We start from the raw sequence: 18,043 nt of genomic DNA on the forward strand, positions 1-18,043 counted from the left end.
ATCACCAGCTACACTCACTGTTTATATAACTTAAATGTATAATTTCTTAATTATTTTTCATCTTAATTTGATTTAGATTTGAATGTACAACTGTAGTTTTAAGATTGTCTTTCTCCAATCTTAGTTATCTTTACTGGTCTGACTGGGGTGACAACCCTCACATTGGGAGAATTGGGATGGATGGCACTAATAGAAGTGTCATCATAGAGGATAAGATCACCTGGCCCAATGGATTAACCCTAGACTTCATCAATGACCGTATATACTGGGCTGATGCCAGGGAGGACTACATTGAGTTTGCCAGCCTGGATGGCAAGAACAGACACACAGGTAACAGAACAGTAAACACATTCACTGTTTGACTGGTGATGCCATATCTTCTAAAGTTATGAGATTTCAATTGTTTGTTTTTGAATGTTGTATTAGTCTGAAGAAACACCGGCTGTGCATTATCACACAGTCTGAACCCACTCGTCATTTCTTTGTGTTTTGCTTCTTGTAATTTTTCAAAGTTGTCTTGAAAGTAAATATAAAAACTCAATTTTTGCCTTATGCACCATGTTTCCAGGTGTGTTTGCATGTTTCAATAAATAACAGCACTTTTTCTGTTTTCTGTCAAAAAAATAAAGAAATACAGGGTGGTTCAAGACTTTTGCAAAGTAGTGTGAAGATTGCAAAGATGTGAGATTCAAAATATTTTCATCTTTAGTGACTTTTTTTTGTCAAAGACTAATTATGTAAAACCTCTCAGTAAAAGGCAGCAGCGTGCTATTAAGTGTCACAGTTTCTGTCCATGAATTGATTTAATCTTTTAAATAAATGTGTCAGGGAGCTGAGGAGCTTTAAGTGGTTTATAGCTTACTCATTTAACAGGATAAACCGTTTATGACAGGACCATAGCGGTGATTAAAGAGGGGTTAGGTTTTCCTGTGAGTAAATTTTGCAGGTTCACATTGTGTTGAAATCTGAGTGACTTTATTCTATACACACACACACACACACACACACACACACACACACACACACACACACACACACACACACACACACACACACAACACACACACACACTTGAGAGACACCAGTCATGAGCAGGCAGGTTACATGGCTGTCTGCTATTGTGGAGTCCTGCAGCTCAAATCCAGAAGACACAAACTGTGAATAGGACAGATTGTTCTGGTAGGAGAGGCCTCTGAGCATGTGTGATATCTGCATAGTGCTCGGTTGTTTAGTACATGTACTACAATAGTTGGAATTGTTAAACGGCTTAGCATGCAGGAATTCTGGAGTGCATTGGTCATCTGCATTGACACTTCCCACATTTTATAAGTTGTGCTCAAAACCTATAGATGGCATAGGGATGGCATCCTTTTTTCTTTCTTTAGGCATATACATAATGTAAAATTATGGGATAGTATACAATTCACAGAATAGACTTCCAGCAGAGTGTTGTGCTTCATGAGCATTTTTGATCTAGCAAGATGAATTGAAACTTTTTGGCATTGAGAAGTGTTTGAAAAATCACCAAATGTCTTCTTTCAGCTTAGTGCTCTATATTTAATGTGTCCCTATAAATTATTATTCACCCATCCCTGGATACACATATGCCATAAAACACCAGTGTGCCTTTGTGTGTCTTTGTGCAACAAGACTTGGCCTGTTTGAATTTAGATAAGGATGGACCAAAGGGCAATTAATGTTAATCTCACCAATACCTCAGCTCTAAAAACCGCTATTACATCACAATGTCAGTCGTTTAAAGTGCATTATTCTTTAAAGTCAGCGCTGAAGCTACGGTCTCTTGCTGTCGAGGTATTTTGAACTTGTGCCCCACACACAGCATTTGCAAATTTGTCAGTATGTGATGCATTGCTACAGTGTGTTTCCATAACACACAAACACTGAGAATGAGCATAAAACATATACAAGAGCAGGAAAAGTGGTTAAAAGTGTAAAACCTAATGAGGTGTAGAACCTATTACATAACACAGAGATATGGTGCATGTCTGCGCCCCACCCTGCCTCAGTTTGCCATTAACAGTGCAGGATTTTATCAAAGGTTTCACTTTGCAACAGAGAAACATCCAGAATGATTTACCTTCAAATATAAAGTGCGATTTGTTTATTCTTGTGTATCCTCATAGTTCTCAGCCAAGACATCCCTCACATATTTGCCATGACCCTGTTTGAGGAATATATCTACTGGACCGACTGGGAAACAAAGTCCATCAACAGAGCTCATAAGTCTCTGGGTACCAACAAGACGACCCTGATCAGCACCCTGCACCGACCCATGGACATCCACATTTACCATCCTTACCGCCAACCTCCGGGTAGGAGGAGTAAATGTGGCCTTTTGAACAAGTTTAAAGTCTTAGTGCACAAACTGTTGGTATTTGCTGCTGTTAAATAACATTTTAGTATTGATTTAGTTTCTGTCTGTGGTGTAATAACTTATTTTCAGTATATTCAAATATATTCCCTACATTAATCCAGCTCTAAAACCTAAGGGTTGGGGGTGAAAAAAAATAAAATCAGTGAACCATGTGGTGAAAACATTTTCCCTCTTTTCATCTTTTCCAGTGCTCAACCACCCGTGCCAGATAAACAACGGTGGCTGCAGCAATCTCTGCCTCCTTTCTCCTGGTGGAGGTTACAAGTGTGCCTGTCCCACCAACTTCTATCTGGCAAACGATCAGCGCACTTGCATGTCCAACTGCACAGCCAGCCAGGTAATGATGTAAACATCATTAATGGAAAAATAGCCCATTGATAAGTGGCTTTTCATATCTCATTTCCCGTCTGTGGCCTATTTGATAAACTACTCATGCCTGGTCATTGCTTATTGACAGTTGGCTGGCTGCCCGGTGTTACAATACCTAGCTTACGCTTTTGTCAACGACAAATGAGCCAGTGAAGCCCTGATATAATGCCCTATCATCACTTTGATTCACTTCTCTTCCTGTTGCAGTTTGTGTGCAAGAATGACAAATGCATTCCTTTCTGGTGGAAATGCGACACAGAAGATGACTGTGGAGACCGTTCAGATGAGCCAGAGAACTGCCGTAAGTGTTTGAAGAACATAATTAGGATGTGATGGAGTATGACAGTCATCTAGGATGCTTTATGCATGCTGTACCTTTAGATCTTACCTCAGCCTATAATTCAACAGTGAAATGTTTGTTGGTGCGATCTTGAAACACCGTGTCACTTCTTCTTCTTCCACAACAGCCGAATTCAATTGCAGGCCAGGGCAGTTTCAGTGTGGTACAGGCATCTGCACCAACCCTGCATACATCTGTGATGGAGACAACGACTGCCAGGACAATTCAGACGAGGCCAACTGTGGTATGTGTCTGTTTTTTGTAATATATGTTCATTTATGTACAAAAATTTTCACTGTTTTATTTGAAATTTTCACAAGAGGACCCAGTATAAGACAGAACATCCCCCCAATGAGGGTCCTTTGTCCCTCATTGGGGGGATACTCCCACTGGGTTTAAATCTGGGACTCTCGGCCATTTGACCTTAGAACTGAAGAAGCTTCTCGGATGAGAGGTGAAACGTCTTCAAGCAACTTAAAGAAGTCCAGACGCTTTTCTTTGCAAACTCCTTCGACTGACAGGAAAAACAAGAAATTTTGATAAAAAGATAACGTGGAGAAGCAGGAGTCTAAAACTCTGACAAAATCAACATTGACAAAAGGAGAGAACAAGAGAAAGTCTGGAACATGAGGGAGTTGAGATGATATGATGATTTGACAAAGACTCACAGTTTATACACACGAGGCACATGTGAACTCAGTCAAAAGTAAAGAAAGCTACATGAGGAACTAACCTTCAGAATTTAACAGCAAATAAACTGGGGGAAAAAGGGCCTGAGTAACAGAAAGTGCACCAAAAAGGAAAAGACACAGAAACATAAAGGCAGTACCCAAAACTAAGGTTACCACAGAAAAGATGGTAAAGAGCTTGGAAAAACAGATTTTCTATTTTTCTTATGTCATCATATTACTTTAAAAATGAATGAGCAAATAATATTAATCTCTTTCTTATCTCACCGCAGACATTCATGTTTGCCTGCCCAGCCAGTTCAAATGTTCCCACCCCAGCCGCTGCATTCCAGGCATCTTCCGCTGTAACGGCCAGGTCAACTGTGGAGAAGGCGAGGATGAGAAGGACTGCCGTGAGTATCCCTTCTTTTTCAGGGCTTTTTCGCCCCCTTTTTCTCTCTCTTTCAATCCACACTTACTGCAAACCTGTTATTTCCCCCCCCATCTCCACCCCATAGCTGAAGTCACATGTGCGCCCACCCAGTTCCAGTGTGCCATCACCAAACGCTGCATACCTCGTGTCTGGGTGTGCGACCGTGACAATGATTGTGTGGATGGATCAGATGAGCCCGCCAACTGCAGTAGGACTCCCAGTTTACTCTGCATGTTGTTTATTCTGAGTCATCATAATTAGCTTTAAGTGTAACTGCCTCCCATACGTTTCCCTTTGCAGCCCAAATGACCTGTGGTGTGGACGAGTTCCGATGCAAAGACTCTGGCCGCTGCATTCCCGCTCGCTGGAAGTGTGACGGCGAGGATGACTGCGGCGATGCATCAGATGAACCGAAAGAGGAGTGTGGTAAATATTGTTTTCTTTTTTTAAGTAAAAAATCTCTCTATATATATTTTCTCTGTTTTTGATTTTATTGGCAATAATAATTTTGTGACTTGGACAGCTGAGAGGACGTGTGAGCCATACCAGTTCAGATGTAAGAACAACCGCTGTGTGCCGGGCCGCTGGCAGTGTGACTATGACAATGACTGCGGGGACAACTCTGATGAAGACAACTGCAGTAAGTATCACTTTGAGCTTGGAAACAATCCCTCCATATGTCATTTTACCTTGTCCACTGTCATTTACACTCATTTCCATGTCTTTTTCACTGGTAACAGTCACTTTGCACCTTTTTAACTCTTAACTGCTACAGCGTTTGTTTGGTGCTAATTCATTGCCCATTTCTCATCTGATTATTTGTTTCATTTCATACTGTCCTGTTGGCATGAGCCAGAGGTAAGTTACTTCATCTCCATAAGAGAACCACTCCCATACTGAGCACCTCTCTGTCTGTTATTAAATAGGGTCTTCATTCACTGTCCCTCTGACCTGTGAGAGTCTGCAAGCTGAGCTCTGTCCAGACTTCATCGTCAGTGCTAATTGCCTATCGCAGCAAATATAACCACAGAAAAACAACAGTTATAAAACCAGTTATATTGAAAATAAATTGTAATAAAACAGCTCCTTTCACTCTCTCACATTACCTGCAGTGTCTATAGTCATCCCCATGTAAGTGTTACACTCTTTGTCTTGTGCTGAAGGGTTAAAACGGCCATAGCTCACCGCAACTGTGCCGATGTTGTCAGTGACACAAGCCTTGTGTTCTTTTGTAGTGCCTCGACAGTGTTCAGAAAGCGAGTTTGCTTGCACCAACGGCCGTTGCATTGCTGGGAGGTGGAAGTGCGATGGAGACCATGACTGTGCGGATGGATCTGATGAGGTTGGATCTGTTGAAATAGTTTGAAAATTTTTTTCCTTTTTGTACATTCCTGTTATGTCTGTGTTTATGATGGACTATGATGTTTCTTTAGCATGGCTGTGATCTGAAGTGTGACCACGACCAGTTCTCATGTAAGAACGGACACTGTATTCCGATCCGCTGGCGGTGTGATGCTGATCCTGACTGCATGGACGGCAGCGATGAGGAAAACTGTGGCAGTGCTGGTAAGCATATTTCTGTGGGTGTGTCATTTTTAAGAAAAAGTAGATCCACGATGCCTTAAAGCTGACTCCCAACAAATGAACTTGTATCGGGTTTTACACGAGCACACAGCGGTAGTAAAAATCAGTTTCTTCCTGCAGCTGGCCGTCACTGCCCTCTGGATGAGTACCAGTGTAACAACACTCTGTGCAAGCCCCTCGCCTGGAAGTGTGATGGAGAGGATGACTGTGGGGACAACTCTGATGAGAACCCCGAAGAATGCAGTGAGTCCTGCCGTCTTGCCGATCACAATCATGTTGAGTTCCTATTGCATTTTTTTTTCCCTTCTCACCTGTTTTTCTTTCCTCTTCCTTCTTCCCTTCTCTTTCCGTTCAACTCTTAGGGAAGTTCCAGTGTCCGCCGACAAGAGCGTTCCGCTGCCAAAATGACCGTGTGTGTCTGCAAGTGTCAAGGAGGTGTGACGGCGTCAATAATTGTGGAGACAACAGCGATGAACTGAACTGCCGTAAGTTAGGAAGTTGTTTTGGTTATAAAATCTCCTACTTACTCATCTTTGACTGAGGAGATGCTGACTTATGTCTGCATTTTTGTCAACAGAGACTCCTCCATCTGTTCCCACGTGTGAGAAAGACGAGTTCCTGTGCGCCAATGGCAGATGCATCAGCTCCAATCTGCGCTGTAACTTCTTTAATGATTGCGAAGACTATGGCTCTGATGAGATCAACTGCAAAACGGGTAGATCTTCACTCACTTCTGCATAACTGACCATGGACCTAAGGTCTGAAATTTTTACCCTTTAAATCCACTGGCTTATCTTTGACTTGTTGACGTGTTTTTTGTCCCATAGACACAAAGCTAAATGACTGTCGGAGTAACACAACTCAGTGTGGTGATGGAGATGAAGCCCACTGTGTCACCAATGGCACAGACTCCTTCTGCTCCTGCAAACCAGGCTTCCAGAAGATAGGACACCACACCTGTGGAGGTACACATGCAGAAAGTGCATCATGACAGCTCTTAACAGCTCTCTGTTCTGTGTCCTGTGTCCTGTTTGTTTGTATATGTGTCTTTTTGGCTGCTGTTACAACCAAATTTCCCCTTGTGGGACAATTAAAGGATTATTCTATTCTATTCTATTAACCCTCAATGGTAAATGGTGAATGGTAAATGGTCTGCATTTGTATAGCGCTTTACTCAGTCCCTAAGGACCCCAAAGCGCTTTACACTACATTCAGTCATTCACCCATTCACACACACATTCACACACTGGCGATGGCAAGCTACATTGTAGCCACAGCTGCCCTGGGGCGCACAGACAGAGGCGAGGCTGCCGGACACTGGCGCCACCGGGCCCTCTGACCACCACCAGCAGGCAAACATGGGGTTGGTATCTTGCCCAAGGATATTTGGCATGCAGCCAGGAGGCAGCCTGGGATCGAACCACCGACCTTCTGATTGGTGGCGGACCTGAGCTACAGCCACCCCGATGGCTGTAGCTCAGGTGGTAGAGCTGTAGAGGGTAATATTTTTAAATTTCATGTGACTTTCTTTTTCTTTTGGGTCTCATATTTTTAAGATAAGAACGAGTGTCTGCAGTTTGGAGTCTGTTCCCACATCTGCAATAACACCAAAGGCTCCTACAAATGCAGCTGCCACAAGTACTTCACCAGGATAAATGACACCTGCAAGGCTGACAGTAAATGCTCTGCTTATTTTATAAACTTTTTCCCTCAAGTCTTGTAATAATTATTCACTTCAAGGTGAGCGTCACTGCAACGTTTTCTCTCTCTTTCCTTCCAGACATGAACAGCAGTCGGCAGATTCTGTACATCGCTGACGACAATGAAATCCGAAGCCTTGACCCCGGCATGCCCAACTGGCGCTATGAGCAGACCTTCCAGGGTGATGCCAGTGTGCGCATTGATGCGATGGACCTGCACGTCAAGACCAACCGCATCTTCTGGACCAACTGGCACACGGGGCGCATCTCCTCCTACGAGCTTCCAGGATCATCCTCATCGTCAGCTTCTAGGATCAACAACCTGCAGGTAATGCTGGTCAAATAATGCAAAATCTCTATAGCACCAATATACATGCCATCACTCAAACACCTCAACTTTGTGCTTTTATCCAGATCAAAGACCTGAAGATGCCCCGTGGTATTGCTGTGGACTGGGTGGCTGGTAACCTGTACTGGACTGACTCAGGCCGAGATGTAATTGAAGTGGCTCAGTTGTCAGGCCAGCATTCCAAGACCCTCATCTACGGCATGATAGACGAGCCTTATGCCATTGTAGTGAATCCACAGAGAGGGTAAATGGATCATTCTTTTAAGGATTTTTTTTTCTGTTGTCTTATATTTTGCACATATGTGTTCTGACTCTGGATTTTTTATTAGTACCATGTACTGGGCAGACTGGGGCAACCACCCTAAAATTGAGACGGCCGCCATGGACGGCACTCTAAGACAAACACTCGTCCAGGAGAACATCCAGTGGCCGACAGGTAAGTACTGCTTTGTGAATGATTTTATTTGAATCCAGATACGCATAATTATTTCATCCACATAGTGTAACATTCTCATTAAGGCTCTCTAATTGTGGCTCTGCAGGCTTAGCTGTGGACTACTTCAATGAGCGTCTTTACTGGGCAGATGCTAAACTATCAGTCATCGGCAGTGTTCGTCTGGATGGCTCTGACCCCGTCGTTGCTGTCTCCGGGATCAAAAACAGTTGAGTTTATTCTGCAACTTTCCAGACTACATGCAAGTTTGCCAATGTGACATTAACACTTGCCCGCCCATATGTATTTTGCCTTTTTTTCCCCTCTAGATTTGCTCCATCCATTCAGCATAGATATCTTTGAGGACTACATTTATGGGGTCACATATATTAACAACTTTGTCTTCCGGGTCAACAAGTTTGGTAAAGGCCCTATGGAGAATCTCACTACAGGCATCAACCATGCTACAGACATAGTCCTGTATCACCGTTACAAGCAGCCAGAGAGTGAGTATCAAACATATTGCTGGTTGATTTGGCCGAGGATTTTTCTTCACACATAGTCTGCTTCAGTCTTAATTTAAAATGGACACCACACACCTTGTGTTTTTGGATTTTCTCACTGGTTGTCTTGTTTCTCTCTGCACCAGTGACTAACCCGTGTGACAGAAAGAAGTGTGAGTGGCTGTGTCTCCTCAGCCCCAGCGGGCCGGTGTGCACCTGCCCTAACAACTACGTTGCAGACAACGGCACATGTGCGGAGAGACCAAACCCCACCCAGTCACCGTTCTGTATGTACACTACATAAACAAGTGGCTTCCACTCTAGCAAAGTTAACATGTACAGTCTAAATTCAAAATGCCGTGTCCTTTGACAGCCCCGCCCTCAGTTCCGTGCAATATCCAGTGTCAGAACGGTGGGAGCTGCTTCTTCAACGACCGTCAGGTGGCAAAGTGTCGCTGCCAGCCCAGCTACATAGGCGAGAGATGTGAAATCAACCAATGCAGGGACTACTGTAAGAACGGAGGCACCTGCACTGCTTCTCATGCCGGTAAGAGATTCAATTCAAGGTTTATCATACGGCACCAAATCACAACAATGGTCGCCTCAAGGCATTTTTATACTGTATGGTAAAGACGCCACAGTATAAGGCAGTGATGGCTCCGGAGATGGTAATGTTGGTCTGTCTGATTTGTGTTATTCAGGACAAAGTATCTCAACAGGTTTTGCATGAAATAACATCAACATTAACATTTCTCATACCCAGAGGAGAAACTCTGCTTTGGAAATCCAAAGCCCTTTTTTCTTCTTCTTGTGCCACAGTGAATTTGGCCAAACTATTGAAGTGCTTGGCATAAAGTTACTAACTTAATAACACGATCCTTTGACATTATCCTTCCTAAGCCAAAAAAAAATTTCAGTTGATCCAGTGCTTTGGCTGACGATCATCAGCCTGAGCTGTACCCTGAGTTTACTGCTGATTAGCAAATGTTACTGTGCTAATCAGGTTGAGTTTGACGTGCCAAGGCTTTTGATCACAGGAAATAAGCTTTTTTTCCCCCCCTATTCCAAGAATTGTTTAAATCATTTAAAAAAATCCACTCTTTTGATGTCTGTGAGAGTATTCTTGAGTACTCATTAGTGATAGCAATTACAGGCTGCAGCAGGAGAATGCATGAAGGAGGGGAATTCCACATATTTCTAAACTATCGTCTCACTGGCACTTCATTTGTTCTATCATGTGTGCAAACCAGTAGAATTTCTAGTTTAAGAAACATGAGAAGGAACTGAGTCAGCAGTTTTGGTTGTTTGTTTGTCAAATGTTAAATGAAATGTAGTACTTAAAATTTCAGTTTTATTCAACATTTATATCTTTATATATTTTAATTGCGTATCCTAGGGTTGCCAACTTGCAGATGTCCTAAAGGCTTCACAGGGCCCAACTGCAACCGCCACACTTGTCAGGACAACTGCCTGAATGGAGGCACGTGCTTGGTCAGCAGGGGCAACCAGCCAACCTGCAGCTGCCTGCCAGAGTACCTGGGAGACCAGTGTCAGTACAGTAAGTAAAAGCACCTGAGCATGTTTCTGTTTTTTCAATAGATTGCTAAGCAGGGTATTTTGCACCAACAATATGTGACCCTCTTCTCTTTCTTTGCTGTCTTAAGGTAAATGTGAAGGCTTCTGCGAGAATGGCGGAACCTGCTTACAGACCTCCAACGGCACCAAACTTTGTCTGTGCCCCACCAAGTACATCGGGCGCCAGTGTGAGCTGGACAAATGTCAATTCTGCGGAACGGGCAAATGTATGACGTCAGCCTCAGGGGAGGTTTCCTGCAGGTGAGCATCGTGTGGGACGTGGTTTCTGCGCTACATCGATTAGACTTGGATTTGTAAATATTTGCTGGCTTTTATTTTGAACTGCCAGAATATTCTTCATCCAAGGTCACCCAGCAATCTGTGGATTTTGTGCACAGCATGGAACATATCACTCTGAAATCGCGGGAATCATTATTATTATTGTTATTATTATTATTCTGCTGCATTAGTATCTGCTTTAATATTTTTTCTGTATGTTTGAAGCTGTCCAAATGGTCAGATCCAACCCAGCTGCTATACCTGTTCAAACTACTGCGCACACGGACAGTGTTCAGTAGACAGTCGCACACTGCTGCCACAGTGCACGTAAGATCCCAATAGACATTAACAGGCATATATATACTTAATAATATTTTATTTTTTTAATGTCCGCTAAGCACACTTGCACACATATCCACTGTGTACCTCTATACCCAGGTGTGCTGTTGGATGGAGGGGATACAGATGTGATATTACAGCTCCTATAGAGTCTCATACTTCTAGTGGTAGTAAGTCAGCCACTCTCTGACAAAATCAAAGTTTGTTCATAGAACATGCACTTTGGTCCTATTTGCTTATCATTGTTTGCTCACTCATAGGTACTGCGTCAATCATCGTCCCAGTGCTGCTGCTGCTGTTGCTGGCACTACTGGTAGTTGGTGCCATCTTGTGGTACAAGCGGAGAATGCGTGGGTGAGTACTAGTTCGGGGCGCTTTTCCATCTTTAAAAAATTCAAACTCCATTTGTCATCTGGTCCTCACCGTTCTGGTCTTTCTTTCTCTCTTACCTTTTGATAACCATCTATTTCCCTGTCTCCCAGGTCTCTATGCCCGGGCAAATCTCGTTCTCAGTGCTCGCGGTAACTTGATAGGGTTACATAATTCACCTGTTGACCCCCAATTCCGCTCCTCTCCTTTCCCTAAAATATAGTCAGACTGCCTTTGCTATGCTTTTTGTCTGTCCTTTTGTCCATTCTGTCGTTCAGTGCCGAAATCTTTCCATTGTCCTTGCTTGCCATCTTCTGTTTGGCTTCCATGGGATTTCCCACCCAACAACACAGGGGGCCTACTCGCTCCGGAATAGCTCTGGTGATGCACGAATAGTTGAACTTTTGACGTCCTCCCAATGTCCTCCATGCCTTTCCCTGTTTACATTTGTAAATGTTAGGCTCAGGCAATGTGCTTGCAGAGTAAAATGTATAACTGTGCATCTATGAAAAATGTTTATATGCTTGCAAACAGCCGAATATTTGCAATCTAATCCAGCATTCTGCGCGATGGACATGCTGCAGTATATTCGATAGGTTTGATCAAATGGCCTTTTGACACAAAAGCTCATTTGAAAACCTTTGATATTTGTTGTCTTGTTCTTGTCAATTGTACATAGCCAGTGTTGAGTGAGTTTATGATATGGGTTTATGATAAGACACCTTTTAGTCACTGTGGCTTTCTTCTGAGGTTAGCACAGCATTTCTTTTAAACAAGGGTCTGAATCTGCTTCTAAGATAATTGTTGATCTGTTTCTCTGCAGTGCCAAGGGCTTCCAGCACCACCGAATGACTAACGGGGCCATGAATGTTGAGATTGGAAACCCTGCCTATAAGATCTATGAAGGAGATCCTGATGATGATGCTGGGGAACTTCTGGACTCCGACTTTGCTTTAGACCCAGACAAGGTAACAAAGCTTAAAAAAAACCCTCCTGTTTCATTAAAAAGTATCCACAAATGCCTGGTATTGGCAGATAGTTCCACATTTATGAGTCCTTTTGTGAGTTTTTTTTTTTTTTTTTTTTTTATGAATTGGTTTTGGTTGTGGAGTCATCATAGACAGTAAATGGACACTTCTATGTGATCTAAAGAAGACTGGATGAAAGTAGCTGCTACTCACCACCAAGATAGCCAAAGTCCAAATGCAAAAGCTTTAAAGCAAGACTTAGGAAACCAGTGGGTGTCGTCATGGTATTTACTTCTGGCATCTGTAATGAATTTTGGAATGAATATTGTTAGAATTATGTGAATCATATACTTTAGTTCTGATGAGTGGCTCCATAGTCTCATGGTTTACACATTATGGGCGGCTGTGGCTCGGGTGGTAGAGTGGTTTGTATACAGATCAATGCTTGGGCAAGATACTGAACCCTGAGTTACCTCTGTGTGTGTATGCGACTGTGTGTATGAATGTATTCAGCAGATAAAAGCACAGTATGAAGGCACTATATAAATACCATTTCTTTTACATTCACCTAAGAAGTGATAAAATCTCCAGTTTAATCCCAGCTGGAGACAAAAATCGCTTGGGGGGTGTCAGGAAGGGAAATCCACTGTGAATAAGGGGAGCAGCTGAATGACGCTTTTATGCTGGAGCCCTCATGGTCACTATATTCAAACACTTTTCACCACAATCATAAAGCATCAAATGAGGAATTGTCCATAAAGTCCTGAGTGCTTGAAAAGAAGTTGCAAGTTCTTCATTGGAAATACACCTACTGGTTTGTTGGGGGCAGATGATTAGTGCCCAGACTTTCAGAAACAGATAACCAAACACAGAAAACATAACAAACCACAACTATCTGCCAGGGTTTCAGCACTGAGCTGGGAAACATTTTGTTATTTATGCGAGCTGAGCCTATTTGAATAAACAAAATACTGCTTCTTTCACAATATACCAAATCTTTTCGTTTCTTTTGCCTGAGTCACCGAGTAATTTTCTTCACTCCGCAGCCCACCAACTTCACGAACCCAGTGTACGCCACCCTGTACATGGGTGCCCACAACAGCCGCAACTCTCTGGCGAGCACTGATGAAAAGAAGGAGCTCCTCTCCCAGGTCGACGAGGACATGAGCGACCCCCTGGCATAGACCTCGGCATGGACTGAACTCTGCCAACATTGCCCTGCCTCGCCCAACCTAGAGCCAGCGAGCTCTCTCATTTTATGCCTTTACCAACTGAAAAGAAAAGCAACAAAAAAACAAACAAACATAAAAACGAGAACACTGTATAAAATGTATAAAATGAAGAACTACTTTTTTTAAGTGATTGCAGTATTATATTTTGTTCTTTGACAAAAAGGAAAACAAATCCTCTGGTGATGGAAAAGAAACCATTTTATAGACATTTTATTCAGTTCTTTTTCATTTTGCTCACTTCCTCACAACTCTCTCTCTCACACACACACACACACACACACACACACCTCTCTCACGCATATAGCCACTACCTCTGTGCAAATGTAAAAGATACAAATGGCAGTGGAACAATTTTAATTTTTTTATTTTTGTATAAATTGTATAGGGGAAAAGAGAAAAAAAACCCATTTTTGTTCCATCCTAGAAAATGTTGCCAAGTCTTCGTTGCTCATGAAAGAGAGGAGATGCGTCAGTGCTCACCACGAATGCTTCCTGGATGCTGGTTCACATTTTGTGTATATGTATGTTTGCTAGCAGAGGTCTTGGAGGGAAAGGCGAGGTGATGTTTAACTGCACGTGTATGCACGAGAGACTCGGCATCTGTTCTGTTGTTGCAAAGAACTACATTCAAGTGATTGTCTTTTACCTCCTTGCACAGACTAAAGTTATATATATATATATATATATATATATATATATATATATATTATAAATATATATATTTCCATATATCTGAACCTATTAACAAAGTGTCTTGAAAATATACCCAGGAATACAAATATCAGTAACAAATAGCAGTCTGTACTTTTTAATCTTTTTCCTTTGTTTTTTTAAGTCATTGTATAATTGACATACTTTGTGTCACCGATGAATGAATCATGGCAGTGTGTTAGTGTGCGCTGGATGAAGATGATTGTAATTAAGTCCACATTCCAGGATGAAAAAGTCTGGGATGATATCCGTGGCCTTGGCTTAGCCTACTGCAGGACACCCTGGACAGGAGCTGGGGCTTTGTTCTGAAACTCTTCTGGAGTAAAGACAAGCTCCTGTGAATTTCCGGTCATCATCTAAAAAAACCAACCTGCGACCAGTAATTAGCCGGGAACGGTTGCGTTCAACTTTTGTTCCTCGTCTTTTGATTGTAAACATACTTTCAGGAAAGGCCAGGGAGACCGTCTGATGGTACGTACTTCTGTGGGAGGTTGGATTTTTTTTTTCTTTCCTTCACTGTATGTAATTACATGGACATGTAATTTAGGTTAATGCTCATTGTTAAGTGCATTCTCAGGAAGGAGACTGATCAGCTTCCTGATAAGCATTCCTTTCTCCATTCCTTTGCTTTGCTGCTAACCATTCGTCTCGTCAGCCTGGATGTTTAGTCTCGGAAGTGTGGCTCTGTCTCACTGCTCACCGTATTGCTTTTAATCACCTCAGCTTGTCAGCCATACCTACCATATCACCGCATGGTGCTCACACACACACACACAGACACACTTAACCAAGAGGAAACTCTGGCTTTAGTCCTCAAATGTTAACAGTATTCATCACATTTTTTCTTTAAATTCTGGGTTGGTTTTTTTTTTTCTTGTTTATTTGTTTTTAACATCCTGCTCTGTTAAATCGCCATGTAAATTAGAACAATCATATTTCATTTGGAGATTTTCTTTAACTGGCAAAAACCCACGTTTGTGGTTCTGATTGTTTTGTTATAATTCGATTTCTTTTTGATATAAGGAATTAAATGGATTTTTATATTAGAAATGTACGATGGCCTTGTCTGTCATTTGGAAAGATGGAGAGGAAAAGCAGTCTACTTCATGCTTCAGTACATTAGAAAATACCCTCACTTATCATTAAAGAATTAAGAAATAAAACACAAACATGTAGAAAGCACTTGTTTGGATGTTGCTTAATCTGGAAAGGCTTCTGAATTGTAATGAAAGTCTTTGGTCTTGTTACATAAATCATCATATTTATTAAACAGGAAGTGTTGTCTTTCAGTCAACAGACAATCCCAAGAATAGCTTTTCTAAAAAAAAAAAAAAAAAAGTATGTTTCTTTTGATTTCAATACACACAAGAATAGTGTTTTATACAATCTCGAGCCGAATTTAAGTAGTGTTAAGATGTATTGCTCCCTTTGTGCCAATGTCATGCAAGTCTCTAAAGCTGTTAGGAGGAATAATTTGTATTAAAACTGATAAGAAACAGAAGCTTTAAATGCACTTCATCCTTCATCTGTTAATACATTTAGAGCAGGCTAACCAAACATCAAGTGTGCCTTTTAAACAATAGTCCACCTGGAGTCTCCTTCATACGTCTGTCACCTCCTAACTGTCACACAGGGTGTGACAGGAAGTGTTGTCAAGGCACGTAATATTCTGTTTTTAACCACCACTTGGTCAAGGCACAAAACTCTGGGGACTCTCGTGTCAGCTGTTCTGAACTCTAAAGCCACTGATGTACTAGAGGTAAAAAGGAACTAACCTACCTTTAAGCTTTTTTTGTGCCTTCAACTTGCATATTGTTGTCAGTATTATAAGGCTAATGTTATATTACAAGGCGGTAAAAAATACAATCTTTACCAGATGAAAGACGTAAAATAAACAAATTATGGCTGACTGACGAGAAATAACACTGTTTACGCAAAAAGGCACTTCTTAAGCATAACATCAAACTTTGGAGTAATTTGGTTTGTCTAGCTTGACAAGAAGAACCAGTACAGTGATGGTCTTTGCTCCCAGATACAATCAAAATAAACAATATTGAGTCTGATTGAAAGCGTTTCGAAGACTTGGCGTAACACTGTGAAACAGTCCACGAATGTCCGTTATGACATCGCACCTCCTCTGTTTGGAGGAGGCTTTTGCAGGTGTCTTGAAGGCAGACGTCCCAGCAGCAGCAGAAGAGTTGGCAATTTATCTTGGCTGCCTCCCAGTTTAAATCCTGCTATGACTGCGTAATCTGAGGATATTAATGGGTTTTAGGAATGTCCACATTAAGATCCACATGCTAGCAGGCACTTGTTAGTGAAAGCACAGTTCCTCCTCCAGTCCTCCGATGGCTTCACCTGTACTCTGGTCATCCTCCCAAAGGTCAGTGCCGACAGAGCAGGAAAAGCCTTCTGCTCGCGGTGACAAAGGAGTGGTAGCGCGTTGTGCTTCTGTAATCATGCCTGCTCACTTAAAGTGGTTGTAAAAGGGCATCCATAAATAAATAAATTACCCGGCTAAAACAAGGGCTTTGTCCTGTCCTCCCTTTTCAGTCTTTGTGATCTGCAGCCTCAGGGTTGAGATGCGCCACTGGGACAAAGGGGAAGGTTACAATAGGGAGGGGACTATAAGTGACGAATAAGTGGTTTAGGGTCTCTTCCAACCGCTCCGGATCAACGCGTCCGCTCGCAGGAAAGGCTGGTTTCGGAGATCTGTGAGTAGGCATGGAGATGGGGGTGAGAGACAGGGGGACACACATGTTAGAGGACCAAGAGGTCAATCTGGACATTTGCTTCCGTTTACATCTCAATTTCTTAAAAAAGTGTTTTTAAGCAAGAAGAGCAGAGGATATACACTCAGTTCTCACTTTATTAGGTACACCTAATTTATATCAGTTGTTGCACCTCATTTCTGTAAATGAGGTTAAGCTAAAAAAAAAAAAAAAAGAAAATAGGAACACCTCATGAAAACAGCACCACAAACCACATTTCCTCTTTTTTACAATGAAGATGAAACTTTGAAAAGTAGCCTTTATTGCAGGACTGTTGTTAGTCTGCATTAGTTTGAGCTCCCTAATAAACTGACAACTGAGTGTTTATTGTTATAACTTTTCAAAGTAATCCAGAAAATCTGGAAACACTTGTGCAGTTAAAACATTGGGTTAAAGCTGAAAATGTCCATTAGAGCTACAAAATTCGCAAACAGGAATGCCGCATTCCCATAGCCTTGTATTTCAGCTGCAAGTAGTTGTGCTTCAAAACGGAGAAATTCAAGGCTTTGAGAACGTGATTTTGGCAAATCTGTAACACTAAACAATGAGGACGTTAAAAAGTAACCACTGGGGTTACGATACAATGGTCAACAAGCTCTTGAGTTTGCAGATTACCAAACAGGATGGCTGTGACATAGAAAAAAAGTGTGGATACAGACTGTGTTCATATAAGTTTGATTCTGTTTTCTTCTAGAGCCTGTTGACCAAATAGCTGTTGAGCACACTGCGGATGACATTTAGCACAGACAAACATGGCGGACGCTGCCGACAGGTGAGAGGTAAATAAACAATGGACAACATGCAACACGTAATAGGAAGGGGTGAGGATGATACTCATCTCTAAGGGTAAAATTAGACATTAATACTAAACAAAAATGCCACTGGTGTTGCTTCTGAGGTGGGCTTTGTAGACACTTAAACACCTGAGTTCATATTTTAATGGCTGTTTTAAAAGCAGGCAAGTTGTTTCTCTTCAATACTATGCTGACTTCTTCTTACAAGTTCAATAATCCTTTGTGTTGTTT

The 18,043-nt window shown here is 42.0% G+C and overlaps 2 protein-coding genes across 7 annotated transcripts in view; one reads left to right on the plus strand and one right to left on the minus strand.

The window, feature by feature from the left end:
- The window catches only part of lrp1ab (low density lipoprotein receptor-related protein 1Ab), a 79,730-nt gene extending 65,172 nt beyond the window's left edge, over positions 1-14,558 (plus strand). The window contains exons 60-89 of the mRNA XM_005478051.4: positions 125-330; positions 2,145-2,333; positions 2,584-2,732; positions 2,972-3,065; positions 3,232-3,348; positions 4,066-4,185; positions 4,291-4,413; positions 4,506-4,631; positions 4,729-4,845; positions 5,441-5,547; positions 5,639-5,771; positions 5,910-6,032; positions 6,152-6,274; positions 6,367-6,504; positions 6,617-6,754; positions 7,346-7,465; positions 7,570-7,817; positions 7,904-8,082; positions 8,168-8,274; positions 8,381-8,500; positions 8,601-8,777; positions 8,921-9,061; positions 9,148-9,321; positions 10,171-10,332; positions 10,439-10,610; positions 10,854-10,955; positions 11,067-11,137; positions 11,228-11,321; positions 12,160-12,304; positions 13,351-14,558. Coding sequence (XP_005478108.1) covers positions 125-330; positions 2,145-2,333; positions 2,584-2,732; positions 2,972-3,065; positions 3,232-3,348; positions 4,066-4,185; positions 4,291-4,413; positions 4,506-4,631; positions 4,729-4,845; positions 5,441-5,547; positions 5,639-5,771; positions 5,910-6,032; positions 6,152-6,274; positions 6,367-6,504; positions 6,617-6,754; positions 7,346-7,465; positions 7,570-7,817; positions 7,904-8,082; positions 8,168-8,274; positions 8,381-8,500; positions 8,601-8,777; positions 8,921-9,061; positions 9,148-9,321; positions 10,171-10,332; positions 10,439-10,610; positions 10,854-10,955; positions 11,067-11,137; positions 11,228-11,321; positions 12,160-12,304; positions 13,351-13,488 — 4,153 coding nt within the window. The 3' untranslated portion in view covers positions 13,489-14,558. The remainder of the gene's footprint in view (positions 1-124; positions 331-2,144; positions 2,334-2,583; positions 2,733-2,971; positions 3,066-3,231; positions 3,349-4,065; positions 4,186-4,290; positions 4,414-4,505; positions 4,632-4,728; positions 4,846-5,440; positions 5,548-5,638; positions 5,772-5,909; positions 6,033-6,151; positions 6,275-6,366; positions 6,505-6,616; positions 6,755-7,345; positions 7,466-7,569; positions 7,818-7,903; positions 8,083-8,167; positions 8,275-8,380; positions 8,501-8,600; positions 8,778-8,920; positions 9,062-9,147; positions 9,322-10,170; positions 10,333-10,438; positions 10,611-10,853; positions 10,956-11,066; positions 11,138-11,227; positions 11,322-12,159; positions 12,305-13,350) is intronic.
- A 3-nt stretch (positions 14,559-14,561) lies between these two features.
- fmnl3 (formin-like 3) overlaps positions 14,562-18,043 on the minus strand; it is a 33,404-nt gene continuing 29,922 nt past the window's right edge. For all 6 annotated transcript variants that reach the window (XM_005478055.4, XM_003448250.5, XM_005478053.4 and 3 more), the window contains one exon: positions 14,562-16,959. Coding sequence is in view for 1 of the 6 variants with exons in the window: in XM_003448250.5 (XP_003448298.1) it covers positions 16,895-16,959 (65 nt within the window). In the remaining 5 variants the exon portion in view is untranslated. The remainder of the gene's footprint in view (positions 16,960-18,043) is intronic.

Source organism: Oreochromis niloticus, linkage group LG20, assembly GCF_001858045.2.
Source record: "Oreochromis niloticus isolate F11D_XX linkage group LG20, O_niloticus_UMD_NMBU, whole genome shotgun sequence".
NCBI lineage: Eukaryota > Metazoa > Chordata > Actinopteri > Cichliformes > Cichlidae > Oreochromis > Oreochromis niloticus.